The sequence below is a fragment of the Vespa mandarinia genome, chromosome 4 (genome assembly GCF_050613455.1).
Source record: "Vespa mandarinia isolate Hongniang chromosome 4, ASM5061345v1, whole genome shotgun sequence".
NCBI lineage: Eukaryota > Metazoa > Arthropoda > Insecta > Hymenoptera > Vespidae > Vespa > Vespa mandarinia.
Window position 1 is genome coordinate 10,010,512 of NC_140813.1, and position 21,340 is coordinate 10,031,851.

The window sequence follows — 21,340 nt, forward strand, 5'->3', positions numbered from 1 at the left end:
TAAAGGGTAACACTGACCCGCTGTAAAAAAATTTATCGTTGCGTAATTTAACCACAGCTTTTTCAGAGTTCCAAGTGAGCCAAGTGTGTTCCAACATGGCGCAAACTAGTTTACAAAGAACGAAGCGCGGTCTCTGTGACGGCAAGGGCCTCTAGGGCCTCTGCGTACTCGTTGAACAGACCCTTGGTAGGTGCACTTTTGGGGTAGCAGGCAACCCCTACGGCAGCGACCATGCTTCAAGCCTCGAGTACTCGCCGAGACGGGCAGGGGTGAAAGGAGACATACCTACCGTGTCACGAAAATCTATGTATAAGATGGAATTTCAAATATTCCTACAAGATCCATTTAATACCTTAACAACGAAATCATCTTTAGAGAAACTTTGTATCAAAATTCGTGTAAATAAAACATGAAAACTTTTTTCTAACGGATAGATAGATAGATCTTTTTATTTATATATATATTTTTTAACATTTTCAGGATTTTAAAAATAACATTTTCAAGAATAAGAAAATCTAAGGATCTTCCAATAAATGACAAAGTGTCACCAAAAGTGTTTTGATTGTTAGAATGAAACAAACTTGTTTAAAAGGTACTCATTCGATTTTACGCTCTACTAAGTTCAAAGAGAAAATTCAAAGATTGTATTTATTCAATGTCAATCTAACTCTTGACCGTGAAAATCCGACAGAGCTAATTTTATTTCATTTTATGTTCTGCTCCTGTCATAAGTACATATTCTTCATAAAAATCTTATGCTTTATAATTAAAATATAACAGGCTTCCTTGTTGAAAATTTCACGAGTTGTTGAAAGTAACGCTCAATAATGGAACTTTTTAAACTTGAAAACACATCAAAAGTATACATTCGTATCTAAAATCTACCAGGGGGTTTCTTTCTTTTCAATTATTTTTTCATTTATGTAATATGCATTTTCTTCTTATGATGCAAGATAGAAAGTACCAAACGTTTTGTCTAAAAGACGGGCAATTAAAAAGTTAAAGTGCAAATTAGTCGAGATTACAGCTCATTAGTTTTCATCCACCTTGTAATGGATGACAGAGAAGGGCGAGGACATATATATATGCATATATATATACACATAAACTGAATACGCGTGAATGCCTGAATGCAGTTATCCATAGACGTTATGTCAGTCCAGATGAAGCTGAGAAGCAAGTGAGTACCTGTGTTGACGACAGTGCGCTAATTGGCTGCGAAAATGATTCATATCGTAGAATGCAAAATATTTCAATAAAATAAATCGCTACAATGAAATTAATATCAATGTGTTTTATAAAGTATAAACATATTTTTACAGATAAACGTATAAAAAATAAATTTTATAATTTTTAATTCTGAAGAAAAAGAAATAATTTATCGATTTTTATCAATTGTCCATATAAATCGATCTAAACGATATATTTATTAAACTAACTTCAATTGCAATCTTATCAATATTTAAATATCTACGATTTCTTTTTTATTTGAAGAATCTAATGAATTTTAATATTCGTCGATATATAAAAGCGGTAAAAAATAAATGTATACGTTGTTTTTATAATAATTTTTAACAATTCATATATATATATATATATATATATATATATATATATATATACATATATATATATATTGTAGGCATTCAATCATGCTGATGCATCTAATGAAGGATCTTTAACAAAACATCAATACAAAATAGCAATGACAGCATTGTTTGGTTACTCCCCTAATAAAGTTCGATAAGTAGGTCATTATTTGTTTCTGTTAAAAAATCTACATTTTTATTACAGCCCGAGATAAATTATGTTTTCCGCTCTTCTTCAAATAAAAGGATTTCGCTCAAGGAATTCGAGTATTGGGTATTTAAAAAATGTCCTATAGGTCAGTCGATGATTAGTTTAGAAACTATATTTGGTTTAATAGATAATAATAGTAAGTAGATACAATAGAAAATTGTAAAGATTATTTTATAATTCGTAATTTAAAAAAATAAAAAAGGATATCTATGTATTTATAGATAAAGGATATTTGACAATGACAGATTTATGGAAAGCTAGTGAAGTTATTAACATGAGAATATCACCATCGATATGGTATAAAACATTTAAAGAATTAGATCAGTACCAAAAGGGATATATTGATCTGGCTGAGTTTATATACATTTTCACTAATATCAAAAATAATATTAATCTTAGTTATACATAATAAATGATTTAATGCACTCAACAATATCAGATGATTCTAATAATTATAAATTATTTATGCACATTTTTATTCATTAGAAAAATGCCTTTTCTCACTGTATTATTCTTACCTTCTCTTTCTCAGACTTATATACGAAAATATAATCCTATATTAACAATAACATTATACTTTATAAATTATTTCTTCACGTGCGATCGTTATTTAATACTACCAAAATAATCATATACACAAGTATGATTATGATGTAGATACTGAAAAAGTATTTACATTTACAGATACTATATCGCACGAAATTTATTCTTTGTCTGAAAACTCTTGATTAGCTAAACTGTAGAAATACGAATCAGTATTTTGTATCAATAAATTTGGTTCATCAAATTCTAATATTTCTCCATCACCCATCACTAATACCCTAAAATAAAAACCAACAGTTGAATACAAATTTAAATATTCTCACATACATGATAAATATTTAAATACAAAAATTATTATACCTATCACAATGCATAATTGTTCTTATTCTATGAGCTATAGTAATAACAGTGGCACTTCGAAAAGAAGACTTTATTGTTGATTGAATAAATTTATCCGTTTCTTGATCAACATTGGCAGTCGCCTCGTCTATACAAACTATCTGTAAAAATATAATTTTATTTAAACATTGATATCATTAAAAATAATTTCGTACACTTTCTGATATATTAATATAAATACAAATATACCTTAGCATTATGCAGAATAGCTCTAACTAGACATAACAATTGTCTCTGACCCGCACTCAAATTATTACCACCTTCATCTAATTGAGCCCCTAAACCTCCTAAACGATAAATTAATGAATGAACCTTACATTTCTCTAAGGCTTTATATATATGTAAATCTGAATATTGATTTAATGGATCAACATTTTCTCGAATAGTTCCTGAGAAAAGGAATGGACGCTGAGGTATTATAGATAATCGAGACCTAAAATCATGTTTATAGTTTCTTATAATATACTTATATAAATAATTATTATATATTATTACATTTTAAAAAACTTAATATTACCTTAGTGCACTCAATTGTAAAGTTTGAATGTTAACATTATCTATTAATATGCTTCCTAAGTTTATCTCTACCAATCTAAATAAGGACGTAAGAATAGAAGTTTTTCCAGCACCAGTACGTCCTACGATACCAATTTTCTCAGCTGGCCGAGTGATAAATGATATTTCTTTTAATGATGGTATTAAATGCTCTCTACAAGAAAAACCTTTAGTTAGAATTATAATGAAATTATATTATAATAATTACATTTTAAATACTTACCTATATTTTAAAACAACATTTTTGAACTCTACAACACCTTGACTTGGCCAAGCATATGGTGGATTCTCTCCACCTATAGTTTCTACTGGAATATCATCTAAATATTGTTTTACTCGCTCGATTGCGATCATTTCTCTTTCTGTTTCAGTAAATGCATTTACTACACCAGATAATAAACTTGTTACAGATAAAGCGTATGTAATTGCTAGACCTATTAAACCTGGATCTGCTATATCATACTGATGCTGTAAAACAGCTATAATGCTGACACCTGCTAAAAGTGAAACTCCTATAAATTGTAATCTAAGAGAAAGCCATTGACTAGCCGAAATTGAAGCAAATTGTGTTTTTTGACTAGCTTCCAATAAAAGTTCATTTTCTTGTTTAAAACGGGATACAGCTCGAAAAGCTCTAATACTGGTAAGTCCATACAATGTTTCATTGAAATGAGCATAAAGAGGTGATAGAGCTGTACTGGATAGACGTTTTAATTCTCTAGATGTTAACCTAAATTGAGATAAAATTTATAATATAGATAAATCACAACACTAAAAATAATTACTCTTAACTTACTGATTAAAAAATATTTCTGGTAATAAAATTTGGATATAAAGTTTCAAGAATGATACCTATAATGATTTTGTATCCAATGATAAACTGGGATAAGTGGAGCCAAAATCAAAAATATCCATGGTAATCCATAGGCTGTTACAATGATTGTTGCAACTAAACCAAATAACTGAGCAAATAAAATATTTGTAATAAATGGTAGAGTATCGTCAATTGTATATGTGTCTGATGAAAATCTGTTTATAATTCTTCCCAATGGTTGAATGTCAAAAAATATATTTCTGGCCTAAAATTACATAATAATATAATTATCAAATAATAATCATATATATATATATATGATATTTAGAATAGCTTGTCATTACCTTTATTGCTGTTTTTAACAGCTGTTTATGAATAAAAGTAGCTGCTTGAATTCCACCATACGCAAATATAAATGCTCTTATTAATGTAAAAATTGAATTAATTAAAGCTAAGAGGCCATATACAGTCAAGTAATAGTTATCATTTTGTACAGTGTAGTTATTGAAATAATATTCTAATTTTTCTGATAATGGCTTAATAGTTGAATTGAGCGACGATATATTAGTATGTGTAACCCAATAAGATAACCATAAATCTGTTATATTTTTGGAACTTTGCATTAATAGCATAGAAATCAATATAGATATCGCTAAATAACGTCCAACAGCTGTAATATAAGATGTATACACTCTAAATTTTAAATTTCCTTTCTCTATATATTCTTCATTAAATACAGCATTTTCTTCCAAGTTTAAAGGTTGATTTAATTCATTTGATATCATTTTTCTAGATTTATGATTCAAACCAGTTCCAAATGATTCAGAAGATAACAAATAATCTTCTACATCAGGTATAACATCACATGGTTTCCCCTTTTTGATAATCTTTCCATTTAACATTTCTATAACTACATCTGCATGTATCAAATATTGAGTTTGATGTGTGCATAGTACCCTTGTTTTATTTTTTAATAAGCCTAAGATAACATGCTGAAAAACATGAGCAGCTACATTCGTATCTAATGTTGCTAAAACATCATCCAATAAATATATATCTTTATCTGCATATATAGCTCGAGCCAAAGAAATTCTAGTTTTCTGGCCTCCGCTCAATGTATTTCCAGCCTCGCCTATGGCAGTTAAATCTCTTTTTGGTAATGAATTTATATCATCAAAAAGAGCACATGCTTCCAGAACACTCCTACATAATATAAAAATATATTAATGTACATTATAATTTATTATATTTATAATAATATTCGAGCAAAATTGTTTAAAAGAATATTTACTTGTATTTATTATGATCATAAGTTTTTCCAAAAAGTATATTCTCTCGAATAGTGCCACATTGCAACCAAGGATTCTGCTTCACATATCCAAAGCCTTTGTTTATATCGTTTAATGCAACAGTACCATGAACTTTTGTTACTTCTGCTAAAATAGCATTAAGCAATAGTGATTTTCCACTGCCTACTTCACCCATAATTCCAATCAACTGTCCCTGTATCAATCAATTATGATTTGTTGAAATAAAATCCACGTATAAACTTTAATTACCTTTTGTACTGTAATATTAATATCGCATAAATTGAAGGTATCATTGTCTTCAAAAGTAACATTCTTCTTAGCCTCTAAATTAGAACAAGAAGGTTTCGTTAAATCTTTGAAATTTGGAAGTTCAACACTATCACTATGATGTCCTGTCACAGTTGTCACATTTTTAAACATAATATCAATTCCTGGTGGACTTTCCATATAATATGAAAATATATTCATATCTGGTAACTATTTAACATGAAATAAATGTCATAATATATACAATTTAATATATAAATAAGATATTTAAAATTTACTTGAAAATATACACACGTCTAGCATCCTTTGAACTCTCTTGACCGAAACCCATGCTTCTGTAAGACCATTCAATACCCATGGAAATGCATTTAGTGGACCAATTAGCATATTTAATAATGCCATGCTAGTAAAGACTGTTTTAGCATTAAGTTTATTGCCAAGTAGTACGTATGTTGAAAAAGTCAAAATTGATATCAAAACAGGTGTTGTTGCCCAAAAGTATACACATAAAGCATCTAAATATTTTCTTCCACTTAAATATTTTATTTCCCTCTCTCGTAATTCTATAAAAAAATCAAAAGTAAGTATAATTAAGAATTAATTTAGCATATAAATTGATACAAGTATACTAACTTAAAATGTTCCTTGAAAAGTATTCTTCCCATACATTTAACTTTATCGTAGTTATACCACGTAGTGTTTCACCCATAATTCTAACTCTTTTATCTTTATATTCCATCAATTTTGTACTAAGAACCCCAATTTTATTTGCAATTATTTTATTTATTGGTATAAGTACAGCAGCGAAAGAAACTCCAGCTAGGAATGAAATTCCTATTTGTTGATAGAGAAGATATAGTGTCACAATCAGCTAAAAACAGGATATATATATTTTTTATACTAATATAATTTAAATTTAAATCCGCAGCTATACTAGAAATTTACCTGCATTGGTATACTCCAAAATGTGTGAAAACTTGGACAACTGTTAACAAGCCTGTCATTATCTGTAGTCACAAAATTAACAATTTCACCAAAATTAAATTGCTGATGTAAGTGGACATTTGAAGAGTGTAAAGTTTTTCTATAAATTAATGTAACAATTGTTGATCGTATTTTCAAACCAACAACGGACATCCAAAATGTAAAATGCGCATTACAAAAAGCACCTATAAAATAACACATCATGGGTTAATTATTTATAAATGTTATAATAAAAATAACAATTCTTACCTACTAAAGCACTAATAATTATTAAAGATGCATATAAATATCCGTATGAAATAGATTCATTTTTGTCTTCAATGAAACTTATTAATCTGTTTAGTAATATAGGTCCCATAAATGAAGAACAATCTGCAATAAATTTTAATATTCCAACTGCATAAAACTGCCATCCAAAACATCTATGCAAAAGACTAAGTAATGTCAATTTATTCTTAATAACGTTTGTATCTTGTTGCAATATTCTTTCATTAGCAATTATTTCCTCTGTACCACTGATTGAAGCTTGAATCTAAAGCATATTACAATGATTTCACGAAGTATAACAAAAATAAACAACAATAACATTATAAAAAAGTATTTTGGTATTTACAGGAACTTTAGAATGTTTATCTATTTCTTGATTAATAGCATTTGTGCTAATACTTTCTGGTAAATCAAATAAATCATCTGTGTGATTTAATAATCCTTGTACACCTTTTTCCATCAATGGTGTCACCCAATGGAATAGCAATTTTGAACCAAGAGTAGCATCCTCCATTGCAGTCCCGAGATAACTTGGGTCTTGCTCTCCAGGAAAGTGTACATAAGATGAAGTGGGTGTATTCAATAATGCAGTATGTTCCCCTACCTATAAAAATATAATATAAATAAAGAATATATGAGATGAATTCTGGTTGAAAAGGTAAACAATGTGTAATAACTTACTTCATAATGCAGAGATCTTGCAGATTCTGATCTATTATTGATAGGTACCAGTGTTAATGCATAAAGTATCAAAAGTGTTACTGTACTGATACTGAATCCCAATGACAAATTAGGTAAGACATCATCCATGGATTTGTTATTGATATGACTTCGCAATAATAATATAGAAATGACAGTCAATAAAAATATCAATGCTCGAATCAATAATGGACCACGCACATTATCATTATTTCTTCTTTTTAAGCTTAGAATAAAACAGAGATGAACAACCCATGCTAATCCTTCAGTTCCTGCTACAAGATAATCAATTGGTTTAACAGCAGTTGCTTTATTTTTAAATGCAGTAAGTTCTGGCTTATACTCTTGCGAATATGATAATAATATTGGAGAATCTGTAGCCTTTATACTACTTTTAGATGAAAAGATCAATTTAGCAAAATTTGCTGTGTCATTTATTCCATTACGGATTGTATTTATTATATTGACAGGATTAAAATTGAAGTCTTCGTTATGTGATAACGTATCGAGTCTATTAGTTATAGATGATATATTGCTCTTCAATTCCTCATTCATCGAAGAAATAGTAGTATTAGTTAAAATGATATAAGCTCTTATTATAGGAAGCAATATAAGACACAGTGTAATTAAAATTCTAATAGATATTACATAGAGACAGTGACTTCCACGAAGTAGAGATACATTTTGCTTTCCGCAATGATATGCAGAAATAATGGCTATTAAAATTAAAACTGGTACCTGTAAATAATCAAATACATTTAAATCAAATAATTAGATAAATAAAAAAGTACTCTAATTACTTATATGAATTTTATTATAATACTTGAAGGCAAAGTTGTTGAAAACAAATTCCAAGATCATGTGTTTCAGGATTTAATGGTTTAATGCCACCAGAACGTCCACACAATTCCGTCCAATTCCAAATCCATGTCCCTCCACCTGTATCTCTTAGCCAAGCATTCTCCATACCTTTATATTATCAATTACCTTGAAGATAAAACAAATTTTGTTATAAAATTATATAATTTTAATATAAATAAAAAAAAATATGAAAACTAAGATATATTTCAACATATTAACAGAGAATATTTGCTTTCAGAAAAAAAAGATGGAATCATTTAAAATTTCATCACAACACTATTAATAACACTAAGTATTCCTTTATTGTTTGAATACACACATACACTCATCTCTTAGAGAAAGGTTTATATTAAGAATATGCATTAAAAACATACATGTATACCTACTGAAATTTTAATTAAAATAATTTAAAACTATAAAGAATAAATCTCAAGAACAACTTTACTCTCTCTCTCTCAAATACATAATACATAACACAAAACAATGAAATTATCACTTCGGAAATACAATGAAACACAATATAACAATTATAAAACAAATCATGATATATTTTATATATAATATTTGCACAATTAAAAAAATATGTATTACTTTTTTATATTTCACTTTCAATGATTTTTATTTTTCATTATATATGCACTATATTACTTTGACATTGCTTTTAATACATGCGAAGTTGACGCGGTTAACTCAAGATTAAACTGTGATTAATACTGAGAATTCCTAACTGTTACTTACACTTCGAATACGATCCCTATAGATACTAGTGACGTAAAATTAGTTTATTATCGATTTTGAATAATCGTGAAACATAACTTTATCTGTTATAAACAATAAATAAAAAATTAAGTAAATAATATGCCAAGGAAAACGAGTTAGAGTACATGTTTATGATTGTATCGTTTATATAACCAGAAAAGGAGAACCATCTTTTTCTATTTTTTTTTATCTTATCATAATAATGTGTGATATTTACGTAATGAATTATATGAATACGATTTTCTATATAAATAAATAAAAGCAGCAATTATCAAAACATTTAATGATGCTTATGGAAAGACAAGTTTCAAACGTGGAACAGAATTCTATCAAAGCAATGACAGAGGTTAGAAATAACTTGGAAAATGAATTGTTGAATTATTTGGCTGAAAGTGATGCAAATTTTAAAAGTCAACAAAAAGATGATCCTGAATTAACATTTGAAGAAAAGCGAACAATTGCAAGTAATTTACTTCAAAAAAGTCATTGTTTATTTCTTGCAAAATTTGGACATTATTTACGTGAAGAACATTTAAAATATTTTGACAGCGCTAAGGATGAAAATTATGAAATATCCTATCATATAAACAGATTACACAGACATTTTAATAATTCTATAAGACAAAGAGATATAAAAAATAGGCGATATGAGGCACTTAAAAAATTGATAGAGGAAGGAGAATATTTTAGTGAATGTGAAATGATGAAACGGAACCCATTATTATATGAACAACTTGTTGGACAATATTTAACAAAAAAGCAAAAAGAAACTCGTGATAATATAGATATGAAAAGTATTACCTTCGTTCATCTCCTCATGGAAAGTATTGAAAGAGATTGGGCTAAAGAACGTGAAAAATTACAAAAAGAAGAAGAAGATAATGTTCTAGAAGAGAATGATTCTGATGATTCTGATGATAATGATGATGATGACGATGATGATACAAATGAAAATTGTTCCTTGAAACTTTCAAATTTGAAAGCGGAACAAAATAAATCTTGGGGTGAATTATCTGATGTTCAAGTTAATAAAGAAGATGAAAACAAAACAAAACATATACATAAATATATACAAAAAATCTCAACCAAAGAAAAAGAGATACTTAAAGAGGAATTTGTAACACATATGTATCAAAACTTTTTAGAAGGGAAAGATCCTGATTTTGATTATAGGTATTAAAAAAATAAGTATTGTTTTATATATATATATATATATATATATATATATATTTATTACATAAAATTATTAATATTGCTAACGTGAGATTTTATTTAAGATAAACAATAATTTTGTATGTATTTATTTAATATTTTGTTTTAGCATGGTCGATAATAATGAAGCATATGATAATGTAGATTTGCGAACTCAAGATGAAGAAGAAAAATATTTTGATTCAGAATCTCCTGAAACTATTATTCCAGAAAATGGCATAGTTCAGAGTGAATCTGAAGATGAATTGGATGCTTACATGCGATCGTTGAAGGTTAATTAATATTTCTTTCAATCAGTTCATTCCAAAAGTTCTGACTTACAGAAGAGTTATTTATTCAATAGGAACAGACTTCTACAAACACATATAGTGTGGACAATGAGACATGAATTTATAGATATAGTATCTTAGGACAAATATTGTAAATATAAAAACAAAGACTTTTAAAAGATTACCAAGTGTTTTTGATCATTTCTGATATTGTTTTTATATTTCTGATTATTGTTTTTATATACATATGAAAATGTATGCAAACTTTTTATTTTATATGTCTAATAATATATTCAATATAACATATTTAATTTCATTTAATCCATTGATTTTTCTATATTTTACATTAAAAATTAATTAATAAATGATATGTGCAATCAAATATTTAAGTAGATAGAAAGGAGAATACATTTATATATTTTAATTGATATTATTAATATTAAACATCTAAATTTTAATATTATTTCATTATTATTATACCATAATTAATTTTGATTTATTATGAATTATTTTAACAATTTGTATCTTTTGAAAATACATTACAAATTATAAATACAATCAAAGATAATTTGATAATATTAAAAATATTAATACAAGGTAATGTGGTAACGAGATTTGATTTAATTATGTTGAATAAACAATATTTTTATTTATTACATATAAAATATAAAGTAATTCAACATTTCGTATTTATTAACGTACCTTAAATAAAAATAATTTTGATGTAAAATTTATTTAAATGCGAATTTCAAACTCGAATTATTATTGCTCGCCGATGATATAAACAATAACAAAATGAGTTGTTTGTATGACTTTAACAAGTGACAACAGTTTACGGAAATATACCAAACAGTGAACATTAAAAATGTTTAAACTTATTCAATTAAATAATTATTTATTTCGATTGTTTTAGATTTATTTAAACTATGTCTAGCATTAAATTACTTTGGAAGGAAACAATATTACTCAATTGCAAGTCTATTTTTGTTATCCTTAAAAAATTATATATATGTTCTTCAATACGATTTCTAATTAACGATACTATTGCGAAAATATCCTGCTAATGTCTTTCCTATTGGTCTTTAAGCAAAGTCGCCATTGAATGCATATTTGATAGAAATTGTCGTTATTAGTTATTACGTTTTCAGCGTTTATTAAGATATCAGCGAATTGGTTGTAAATTTAGGAATCCTCAAGCATTCAATGTAAGCATAACTGATGGAAAAAGAAATTTGGTTACATGGAAAAGAGAAACACCATGAAGAATTAATAGCTGCAGATAAACATACATATAAGTGTATCAGTCGTACAATGTACCTACCGGCTTGACAACGCTCTATCAAAAGAACTATACTGAAATCAAGTATATATTCCTTATTGAGAGGGTGTTTTCGAAGTGTGGTGATTATTTTTTCATAAAAAATGGTAAATACTGTATCACTAAATAATGTATTTTATATTTGCTTGAAAGCTTTATTAACCTTATCATCTAAGTAAAGATACAAGTGACTTTCCTTAAACATCAAATTTATTGCATGAAAAGGTTAATCTGTGTAAAAATGTTTAAGTATATATGTCCTTCGAGTAAATCTTTACACATTTAAAAAGAAATATATTTCTTTTTAAATAATTAATTAATTTATTATACAGTTGGTTTTATTAAAATTTGATATTTCTATTGTAGTATATAATAACTTTTTAAAAATAATAATATTAAAGTAGACTCTTTATATATAAATATATATTATTTTAGTTATTTTATTCATTTGTTTCATTTCTACAATGTAGTATTTTTTCATATTTAATTCTTCATCTTTTAATATTAGTAATATTGTCGTGAAGAAATAATAAATTGTAAACAAATATGTTATTTATCAGGTTAAATAGTTCTTATTTAGTAAATGCAATTATCTCAATGACCTCTCAGATGCTTAAGCATAATAAATGGTGCATGCTTAATTTGAATGGCTTACCTGGCATGGTACTACCTGGTGTTCCTGGTAGGTATCTTTATTTTTCTCGCAGCCAATGACATCTGCCATGACTGGAGTGGAAGAACAAGAAAAACTCCTTGAAGATGCAATAGGCGTGGTCAAAGTTCAAGCTTTTCAAATGAAGCACTGTTTGGATAAGATGAAACTCATGGATGCATTAAAACATGCTTCTACAATGTTAGGAGAACTCAGGACTTCCCTATTAAGTCCAAAAAGTTATTATGAACTTTGTATCCTTAACTTTGTAAATCATCTATTTTTGTTATAATGTGCAACATAAGTTACATATAAAATATAATGTGGAAAAAGTTTTCCTATGATATAAAATTAGATATGGCAATTACAGATGAATTAAGACATTTAGAATTATATTTATTAGATGAATTTCAGAAAGGAAGGAAAGTTACAGATTTATACGAGTTAGTGCAATATGTTGGTAATATCGTACCAAGATTGTATGTATATATTTTTTATTATACTACGTTCTATTTAAATTAGATTATTAAACTAATAACTATTTTATTAACATTATAGATATTTGCTTATCACAGTTGGATTAGTATATATCAAAACAACTCCAGGCCTAAAAAGAAATCTTCTTCGAGACTTAGTAGAAATGTGTAGAGGTGTACAACATCCTTTAAGAGGTCTTTTTTTGAGAAATTATTTATTGCAATGTATACGTAATATATTACCAGATGTTGCAGAAAGTGATGATGAAGATGGAACTGTATGTAAAAAGATTTCAAAAAACAGTTTAGTCTAGAGATTTACATTGTGTTTTTTTTTAGAGATTTATTCATGTTTATTTACAGGTCCGTGATAGCATAGATTTTGTTCTTATGAATTTTGCAGAAATGAATAAGTTGTGGGTACGCATGCAACATCAAGGTCACAGTAGAGATAGGGAGAGGCGAGAAAGAGAAAGAGAAGAATTAAGAATATTAGTTGGAACAAATCTTGTACGATTAAGTCAATTAGAATCTGTTACATTAGATAAGTATAAAAAGGTAAACTGTTTAAAATTGAATCTCACATTAAATATATTTTGTAAATATTATTTTTACTAAATATTTGTTTCAGTTAGTATTACCAGGTATTTTAGAACAAGTGGTAAGTTGTAGAGATGCAATTGCTCAAGAATATCTCATGGAGTGTATTATACAGGTATGACTAAATAATTCTAAATAAAAAGTAATTAAATATATCCTTAATATATAAATAATAAAATTGTTTAAAATTATATATAGGTATTTCCAGAAGAATTCCATCTACAGACACTAAATGCATTCCTAAAATCTTGTGCAGAATTACAGAATGGAGTAAATGTGAAAAATATAATAATTTCTCTAATAGATAGACTTGCAGCATTCAGTCAGAGATCTGATGGTGTAGGAGGACCAGGAAGTCCTAATCAAGTTCCAGGAATTCCACAAGATGTTAAACTATTTGATGTATTTAGTGATCAAATAGCAACTATTATACAGGTACAAATAATTAATAGATAGAAAATAACTTTGTAGTTTTTATAGTACAAAATTATTCAGTGATGATTGTTCTTATGTAACTATTGATATTTACATGATTATGTATATTTCACACAGCTTCCTTACTCATTAAGTTTAAGTCTGAGAATGATTGAAAAAATAAATTATTTAAAAATGTTTATTGCCATATTTATTAATTTAAATAATATTTTATGCTTTTAGACTAGACAAGATATGCCGGCTGAAGATATAGTTTCTCTTCAAGTAGCTCTCATTAATTTAGCACATAAATGCTATCCAGACAGGGTAGATTATGTTGATAAAGTTTTATTAACTACTGTACAAATATTCCAAAAACAAAATGTAGATAAGTATGTATGATAATAAGATAAGCAATAATAACTATTTTTTTTTTCATTAATTACAGATAAAATAAATACACTAAAACTTAATTTTTATTTAGGTTGGAGTACAATAGTGCTGTATCAAGAGAATTAGTTAGGTTAATGAAAATTCCTGTAGATAATTACAAGAATATTTTGACTGTCCTAAAATTGGAACATTATGCACCTTTATTAGAATATTTTGATTATGAGGGTAGAAAATTATTAGCTATTTATATAATAACAAATATATTAGAAAATGAAACTTTGATACCAACTCAAGAACAAGTGGATGCTATTTTGTCAATGGTATCACCATTAGTTCAAGACCAATCTGATCAGCCTAGTATAGAAGAAGATCCTGAAGATTTTGCAGAGGAACAAGGACTTCTTGGTCGATTAATTCATCATTTTAAATCTGATACTGCCGATCAACAATATATGATATTGAGTGCTGCCAGAAAACACTTTAGTGCTGGTGGCAATCGAAGAATAAAGTATACACTTCCACCCATTATTTTTCAGGCATATCAATTAGCTTTTACATATAAAGGATTAAAAGATCAGGTGTGTAGATTTTTCTGAAATAAAAAAAATCATGTAAATAAATTAAACTTGTATCTTTCAGGATGATATGTGGCAAAAAAAGTGTCAAAAAATTTTTCAATTTTGTCATACAACTATAACTGCATTAATGAAAGCTGAATTAGCAGAGTTACCGCTAAGATTGTTTCTTCAAGGAGCTATTGCTATAGGAGAAATTCGTTTTAATAACTTTGAAATGGTTGCTTATGAATTTATGAGTCAAGCATTTTCAATATATGAAGATGAAATTAGTGACTCAAAAGCCCAACTTGCAGCTATCACATTAATTATTGCTACGTTTGAACAGATGAGTTGTTTTAGTGAGGAAAATGCAGAACCAGTGAGAAACCAATGTGCTTTATATGCTAGTAAATTATTACGAAAACCAGATCAATGTAGAGGTGTTGCTACATGTTCACACATATTTTGGTCTGGAAAATCTTTAGCTACAGATGGAAAAGAAGTAAATATTTACGTTTGAAAATATATTAAAATAATTATTTTATGTCTATATAACTAAAATTGACATAATTTTAGATGCATGATGCAAATAAAGTTTTGGATTGTTTAAAAAAAGGAATAAGGATAGCAAGTCAATGTATGGATACTTCTGTACAAGTGCAATTATATGTAGAATTGTTGAATCATTATATCTATTTTTATGAAAAAGGAAATACTGCGGTAAGGTGATAATTAATCATTAAAACAATTATGTAATAATACATATGAAATATAATATGATTATTTGCTACAGGTTACGATACAAATTTTAAATCAAGTGATTGCAAAAATTAGGGAGGAACTTCCTAATTTGGAAGTTAGTGAAGAAACAGAACAAATTCAAAAACATTTAGCAAACACATTGGAACATTTAAGGAATAGAATGGAATCACCGGAATCTGAGGGTTTATCTTATCAACGTCTTGTTTTGTAATAATATAAAATAGCCTTATTAAAATTTTGTACATATAATTCTAAAAAAAAATTACCTAAAATGCGATAATCTGAAATTTTAGAAGTACGTGTTTATTTAAGATACATCTGTGAAATACAATTTGATTATATTAGTCTACTTAAATAAAATAAACTGTTATAATAATTTAGTCAAATATTATTCAATTATAATTATGTACAATTATTTTAATAAAAATTTACTAAATGCCTTAACAAATATTTCTTATATATAAACATAATAAAATATTTGGATTAATATAATTTTAACATTAGATGTATTTTATGGAAAATGATCTTGCATTTAAAATTATGCATTATATAAACAAAGTTAAAATAATAAATTATCGTAATAGAATATTTATAATTTTGCATCAATTTCTCAAATGAGAATTTTTTTTCCAAAAAAGGATCGAGTAGGAACATAATCAAGTAAGATTGAATAGGCTCGAATAATAGAATAAAATAAGATCGAAGAAGACCAAATAAAATCGAAAAGGATTATATAGAATCAAATAAGATCGAATATTGGGATTTGGTTGCTGTAAAATACTTCTTATGATAATGACCTTCTGCTGTTTAATGAATTTCCTGTATTTACCGGTAATGATCTAAAACTATTATTCACAAATACATACCAATTGTCACAAGCGATATATTACCTTGCGAAATTAATGAACATTGAAAACGCTCTAAATGTCGAATATTTTACACCAGATAATAATATTATAAAAATGATGATCCTCTTAAGACACATTAGTCGCAAATCATATCAATATTATATTGACACAATATTATATAAACATACACAGCTATACAACGGTTTACACACGAATAGCAATCTATTGCCTTGCCGTTGTTCGCATATAACTGCAATTATTTATTATTTTTGACACGAGTATTATAAGCTAAAAATTATTAAATCGTTTGAAATATTAACATATTTATTTTATTTTACTGATACAGTTATCGATGCAACTAATAATGAAGATTAATTTATCAACTTTTATTTAATTTATACTCATGTATATTTTTTCATGTATATTTTTTCTTTTATTTTATTGTTGTCTCAAAAGATTTATAAATGTCTTAAATTTATGAATATTTTTTAGTTTCCATCACAATTTTAATTTAAATAGTAAAAGATAATTTTTCTTTTTGCATGACGAGTATAGTCGTTATAACACAAAATATTTTCATTTATTCATGATGAATATATTTATCAAATACAGTTAACAGATTAAGTTTTGTCAATAATATCAATAAATTCGGGGAAAGCTACATATTTAACATGTGAACTCGTTGAAAAAAAATTTCTATTTTACCAACTGGATGACTTGATCAATGGTAATAAATATTTATTTAACAAGTAAGTAACTCAGTCGGTAATAACAATTTAAATATGCAGTTAATTCTTTACACTTAATTTAAATCGTAACAGCGCGTACTACAAAAGCGACAAAATCGCTCTTGTCTGTAAAAATTGAACTAACAGGTTTCACTCGATATACATACCACGAGTCTCATACGATATTATAGAGTAAGGGGTTAAGTAAATAAATATATTAACATGCAAACATATACATTCATTTTATTACAAATTTTTATTTTGAATCATTCTTAATAGCGCGGGCTTTCTGTATGTATATAAGAGCGCCATCTATAATTGTCAATTTGACGAATAAAGTGGTTTGTTGGTGATATAGTGGCACGTGTTTATTTTAAAAAGAGATTTTAAATACGTTTTCTAAATAATAATGGGTAAAGGACGGAAACATAAACCAAAAAAGAATTTTGCTGAGAAACGCCGTGAAAAACAACAAGTAAGAATTTATTATTTATTATTGTATATACCGGCAACGATTTAGGGTTATTCTCTCTATTTTAATAATTTGTTATTTTTTCTTCTGTTTTGTTTATTAATATATTTTTCTTAATTTTTCTTTGAAATTTATATAGAAGAAAAACGAATGGGATAATACACCACACAGAAGTTATGCTGATATAATCAGGGAAAATAAGGATTTTGAAAATTATTATAAAACACAAAATATAATCCCTGAAGAGAAATGGGATGAATTTATTACTACGATGAGGAAAAATCTTCCTGTAGCATTTCGTATTACTGGCTCAAAATCCGAGGCAAAAGTTTTATTAGACATTATAAAGAGTGACTTTTTTAAAGAAATTTTAAATACTAATTTAGAAGATGGCGAAGAAGATACTGACAAGAAAAAAATATTACATTGTTTACCATTTTATCCAGAAGAATTAGCATGGCAGTTACAATTAACAAGAAAAGATATTCGTAGATCTGAAGCATATTTCAGGTTACATAATTTTTTAATTGCAGAGACAAATAGTGGTAGTATTAGTAGACAAGAAGTAGTTAGTATGGTACCACCTTTAGTTTTGGATGTAAAACCTGGACATAAGGTAAATATATAAATCGTGAATTATTTCTTTAATTATGATGTTGATTACATATATATTAATATATATTATTTTTTGTAGGTGCTAGACATGTGTGCTGCACCAGGATCAAAAACAGCACAGTTGATAGAAATGATACATGCTAATGAGGGTAATATACCTCCAGGTATAAATTCGTTATATTTAATATATTTATTTATATGCAAAAGAAATACAACTTGCATATACTAATCAATTTACTTGTCAACAGAAGGTTTTGTGATAGCGAATGATCTTGATAATAATCGTTGTTATATGCTTGTACATCAAGCTAAAAGATTGAATAGTCCTAATATACTCATCACGAATCATGATTCATCGATCATGCCAAACTTTAGTGTAACTCAGGCAGATGGTACTAAAGACACTTTGAAGTTAGTATAATTGTATTCTTCTTTAAAATGTATTAATGTATTCTTCTATTATTCATGTATTAATGCAAACATTACTTTAAATAGATTTGATAGAATACTTGCTGATGTACCATGTAGTGGTGATGGTACAATGAGAAAGAATCCAGATATTTGGTGTAAGTGGAATGCAGCAAATGGTGATAATCTTCATGGGTAAATATCATAGTTGTGTTAATATAAACATAAAAGTTATAATTCATAACTTAAATTGGCTTTTTTTAAAGAATTCAATACAGAATAGCAAAAAGAGGATTAGAATTATTAGCAGTTGGAGGTAGGATGGTATATTCTACATGTTCACTAAATCCTGTTGAGAATGAAGCAGTTCTTCACAGAGTTCTTACTGAAACACAGGACTCTGTTCAACTAGTGGATTGTAGAGATTTAGTACCAGGATTAATATGTGATCCTGGTCAGTATTTTTAATTTTCAAAATCATATACATATTTATATAATTTAAAGAAAATTTTAATAAAGAAATGTTTTAGGTGTAACACATTGGTTACCGGCTTCTAAAAATTTACAATATTATAATTCATGGGAGGATGTTCCTCAGCAATGGCAAACGCAGATCCGACCGAAAATGTTTCCACCAAATAAAGAAGATAGTTTAAAATTTCATCTTGAACGTTGGTAAATTAGAATTATTTGATTTGTTACTTTTCTTTAAATAATTTATATAGTTTAAACGATATAATTTATATTTTTAAATTATATAGTATGAGAATATTACCACATCATCAAGATACAGGAGGCTTTTTTGTTGCTGTACTTGAAAAAGTAAAACCTTTACCATGGGAAAATGAATCAAGTGTATTTAATCAGAACTTAGAGAATACAAACATTGATAGTAAAAAGGATGAACTGAGTCTTGAAGAGGAAGCAGAACACGAGGAAACAGAAAATAATTCAAATGATAAAAAAAGATCATTGGAAGGTGAAAAGAAATGGCAAGAACCTCAAAGAAAACGTAAAAGAGTTGTTGGATATAGAGAAGATCCGTTTGTTTTCTTTAAAGATGATAAAGAAGATGTATGGTTATCAATTAAGTAAGATTTAATATATTGTATTATAATTTTCGAATTGTAGTATACAAAATACTGATCTTTTCCCTAAATTTATTAGAGAATTTTATGACATATCTGATGATTTGGATCCACGATGTTTATTAGTCAGATGTCACGAAGGAAAAAAGAAAAACATTTATTTCACATCACCGGCAATCCGTGATATTGTTATATCGAATGAAAATAAAGTCAAAATGATTAATACAGGTGTTAAGACTTTTGTACGTTGCGATAATAAAAACATGAAATGTGCCTTCAGACTTGCCCAGGAAGGAATGCAAAGTATTTTTCACTATATTGGCAAAAGCAGAAAGCTTAAAGTAATGAAAGAAGACTTAATCATGCTTTTGCAAAACAATGAACCGCGTACACCACCTGAAATTATTAAATTGAGTCCAGTCACTCAAGAACTTCTTAAAGACTTCGGTATTATTTATTTAATATTATATATTAATATTAATTAATATAATTAATAAAATGAATGTATAAACTATTAAATTTTATCCTTACTAAATAATCTCAACTTTCAGCAACTGGTAGTTGTATACTTTTATACGAAGAAGAAAAAACTGATAAGCTGTATCCATTAAAATTACAGTTAGTAGGTTGGAGAGGTACTATGTCCCTTAGAGCTTATGTGCCTATTCATGATGCGATTCATTATTTACGTTTATTAGGAGCTGACTGTTCAATGTTTGGTATGTAGCCTGAATTGTATAATGATATATACAAAATATATGAATTAAATTGTATAAATAACTATCATTTTTTATATATATTTTTTAGAAAAAAATAAATTCAAAGAAAACCGCACTTTATTAACAGACGAAATTAATAATGAAGAATCGGTAAATGAAGAAACCGTTACTGAAGAAAAAATCAATGAAAATGGTGATTCTTTATAAAAAAAATTCGAATAATTTTTATTACTAGCAGTTATCTCGCGTAATTGTCAGTAATAATTTTATACCAACTTAATGTTCCTTAGAGCAGTGGATGTTCGTTCTTTACCACATATGCATATATATTTGTTATATACAAATAAAATACCTATATATGTATACTTTACTATAAACTTTATACAAGTTTTACATTATTAAAATAGAAATAAACACATAAAGGAATGTCAAATAATATAGATTCATAAAAAAAAAATTGGGTAAAAGTCGAGACATTTATAATAATGGGAAATGTATTTACTATCTATGTTTTGAGAAATAATTACTTTTATGAAATTACATATCTTATT

At 27.1% G+C, this 21,340-nt stretch overlaps 5 protein-coding genes across 13 annotated transcripts; 4 read left to right on the top strand and 1 right to left on the bottom strand.

Moving 5' to 3' along the window:
• Nucleotides 1–1,457: 1,457 nt before the first annotated feature.
• Nucleotides 1,458–2,209, top strand: LOC118443140 (EF-hand calcium-binding domain-containing protein 11). Its single transcript, XM_085656606.1, has 4 exons — nucleotides 1,458–1,533; nucleotides 1,643–1,738; nucleotides 1,795–1,936; nucleotides 2,022–2,209. Exons 1-4 carry the CDS (start codon nucleotides 1,501–1,503, stop codon nucleotides 2,207–2,209), a joined length of 459 nt encoding a protein of 152 aa, XP_085512732.1. The 5' UTR covers nucleotides 1,458–1,500.
• On the bottom strand, nucleotides 2,036–12,758 carry LOC118442945 (ATP-binding cassette sub-family C member 10). 6 transcript variants are annotated; one of them, XM_085656330.1, is made up of 18 exons: nucleotides 9,091–9,224; nucleotides 8,462–8,625; nucleotides 7,621–8,376; nucleotides 7,286–7,543; nucleotides 6,922–7,204; nucleotides 6,634–6,857; nucleotides 6,322–6,559; nucleotides 5,983–6,251; nucleotides 5,671–5,898; nucleotides 5,403–5,614; nucleotides 4,456–5,314; nucleotides 4,150–4,376; nucleotides 3,521–4,027; nucleotides 3,260–3,451; nucleotides 2,932–3,175; nucleotides 2,704–2,843; nucleotides 2,477–2,621; nucleotides 2,036–2,354 (listed from the first exon to the last, which is right to left on the bottom strand). In XM_085656330.1, exons 2-17 carry the CDS (start codon nucleotides 8,603–8,605, stop codon nucleotides 2,504–2,506), a joined length of 4,899 nt encoding a protein of 1,632 aa, XP_085512456.1. In that variant the 5' UTR covers nucleotides 8,606–8,625; nucleotides 9,091–9,224; the 3' UTR covers nucleotides 2,036–2,354; nucleotides 2,477–2,503. The 6 variants fall into 6 exon arrangements, with proteins under 6 accessions (XP_085512456.1, XP_085512455.1, XP_035725108.1 ...); XM_085656329.1 differs by lacking the exon at nucleotides 9,091–9,224 and adding an exon at nucleotides 12,713–12,758 and having other exon boundaries at nucleotides 2,036–2,621; XM_035869215.2 differs by lacking the exon at nucleotides 9,091–9,224 and adding an exon at nucleotides 11,442–11,559 and having other exon boundaries at nucleotides 2,036–2,621.
• LOC146873082 (coiled-coil domain-containing protein 97-like) lies at nucleotides 9,452–11,042 on the top strand. The gene is made up of 3 exons (XM_085656331.1): nucleotides 9,452–10,431; nucleotides 10,580–10,742; nucleotides 10,814–11,042. Exons 1-3 carry the CDS (start codon nucleotides 9,542–9,544, stop codon nucleotides 10,856–10,858), a joined length of 1,098 nt encoding a protein of 365 aa, XP_085512457.1. The 5' UTR covers nucleotides 9,452–9,541; the 3' UTR covers nucleotides 10,859–11,042.
• LOC118442946 (vacuolar protein sorting-associated protein 35-like) lies at nucleotides 11,827–16,275 on the top strand. 3 transcript variants are annotated; one of them, XM_035869216.2, is made up of 12 exons: nucleotides 11,827–12,164; nucleotides 12,744–12,963; nucleotides 13,065–13,188; nucleotides 13,268–13,463; nucleotides 13,549–13,743; nucleotides 13,817–13,900; nucleotides 13,984–14,220; nucleotides 14,443–14,591; nucleotides 14,684–15,170; nucleotides 15,232–15,651; nucleotides 15,726–15,869; nucleotides 15,943–16,275. In XM_035869216.2, the coding sequence occupies exons 1-12, from the start codon at nucleotides 12,162–12,164 to the stop codon at nucleotides 16,120–16,122; spliced, it is 2,439 nt and encodes an 812-aa protein (XP_035725109.1). In that variant the 5' UTR covers nucleotides 11,827–12,161; the 3' UTR covers nucleotides 16,123–16,275. The 3 variants fall into 3 exon arrangements, with proteins under 3 accessions (XP_035725109.1, XP_035725111.1, XP_035725112.1); XM_035869218.2 differs by having other exon boundaries at nucleotides 12,765–12,963; XM_035869219.2 differs by lacking the exon at nucleotides 11,827–12,164 and adding an exon at nucleotides 12,184–12,282.
• A 1,515-nt stretch (nucleotides 16,276–17,790) lies between these two features.
• Nsun2 (tRNA (cytosine(34)-C(5))-methyltransferase Nsun2) lies at nucleotides 17,791–21,266 on the top strand. Of its 2 annotated transcripts, none has more exons than XM_035869390.2 (11): nucleotides 17,791–17,962; nucleotides 18,099–18,575; nucleotides 18,654–18,738; nucleotides 18,826–18,985; nucleotides 19,070–19,177; nucleotides 19,249–19,436; nucleotides 19,513–19,657; nucleotides 19,744–20,073; nucleotides 20,150–20,517; nucleotides 20,622–20,789; nucleotides 20,878–21,266. In XM_035869390.2, exons 1-11 carry the CDS (start codon nucleotides 17,897–17,899, stop codon nucleotides 20,994–20,996), a joined length of 2,214 nt encoding a protein of 737 aa, XP_035725283.1. In that variant the 5' UTR covers nucleotides 17,791–17,896; the 3' UTR covers nucleotides 20,997–21,266. The 2 variants fall into 2 exon arrangements, with proteins under 2 accessions (XP_035725283.1, XP_035725282.1); XM_035869389.2 differs by having other exon boundaries at nucleotides 17,793–17,962; nucleotides 18,823–18,985.
• The last annotated feature ends 74 nt before the right edge of the window (nucleotides 21,267–21,340 follow it).

What these genes read in the sequence shown, in the direction of transcription:
- Nsun2 (XM_035869389.2), top strand. Translation starts at nt 17,897, where the DNA reads ATGGGTAAAGGACGGAAACATAAACCAAAAAAGAATTTTGCTGAGAAA. An exon ending in AAATTTCATCTTGAACGTTG is followed by an intron (nt 19,658 to 19,743) that starts GTAAATTAGAAT and finishes TAAATTATATAG; the next exon opens with TATGAGAATATTACCACATC. An exon ending in AGCTGACTGTTCAATGTTTG is followed by an intron (nt 20,790 to 20,877) that starts GTATGTAGCCTG and finishes TATATTTTTTAG; the next exon opens with AAAAAAATAAATTCAAAGAA.
- LOC118442946 (XM_035869216.2), top strand. An exon ending in AAAAAGTTATTATGAACTTT is followed by an intron (nt 12,964 to 13,064) that starts GTATCCTTAACT and finishes ATATAAAATTAG; the next exon opens with ATATGGCAATTACAGATGAA. An exon ending in ATGAAAAAGGAAATACTGCG is followed by an intron (nt 15,870 to 15,942) that starts GTAAGGTGATAA and finishes TATTTGCTACAG; the next exon opens with GTTACGATACAAATTTTAAA.
- LOC118443140 (XM_085656606.1), top strand. Translation starts at nt 1,501, where the DNA reads ATGAATTTTAATATTCGTCGATATATAAAAGCG. An exon ending in TTCGTCGATATATAAAAGCG is followed by an intron (nt 1,534 to 1,642) that starts GTAAAAAATAAA and finishes TATATATTGTAG; the next exon opens with GCATTCAATCATGCTGATGC. An exon ending in TTGGTTACTCCCCTAATAAA is followed by an intron (nt 1,739 to 1,794) that starts GTTCGATAAGTA and finishes TTTTTATTACAG; the next exon opens with CCCGAGATAAATTATGTTTT.
- LOC146873082 (XM_085656331.1), top strand. Translation starts at nt 9,542, where the DNA reads ATGATGCTTATGGAAAGACAAGTTTCAAACGTGGAACAGAATTCTATC. An exon ending in GATCCTGATTTTGATTATAG is followed by an intron (nt 10,432 to 10,579) that starts GTATTAAAAAAA and finishes ATTTTGTTTTAG; the next exon opens with CATGGTCGATAATAATGAAG. An exon ending in CTTACATGCGATCGTTGAAG is followed by an intron (nt 10,743 to 10,813) that starts GTTAATTAATAT and finishes TTTATTCAATAG; the next exon opens with GAACAGACTTCTACAAACAC.
- LOC118442945 (XM_085656329.1), bottom strand. Translation starts at nt 8,605, where the DNA reads ATGGAGAATGCTTGGCTAAGAGATACAGGTGGAGGGACATGGATTTGG. An exon ending in CAAGATCTCTGCATTATGAA is followed by an intron (nt 7,544 to 7,620) that starts GTAAGTTATTAC and finishes ATATTTTTATAG; the next exon opens with GTAGGGGAACATACTGCATT. An exon ending in AATGTTGTTTTAAAATATAG is followed by an intron (nt 3,452 to 3,520) that starts GTAAGTATTTAA and finishes TTTTTCTTGTAG; the next exon opens with AGAGCATTTAATACCATCAT.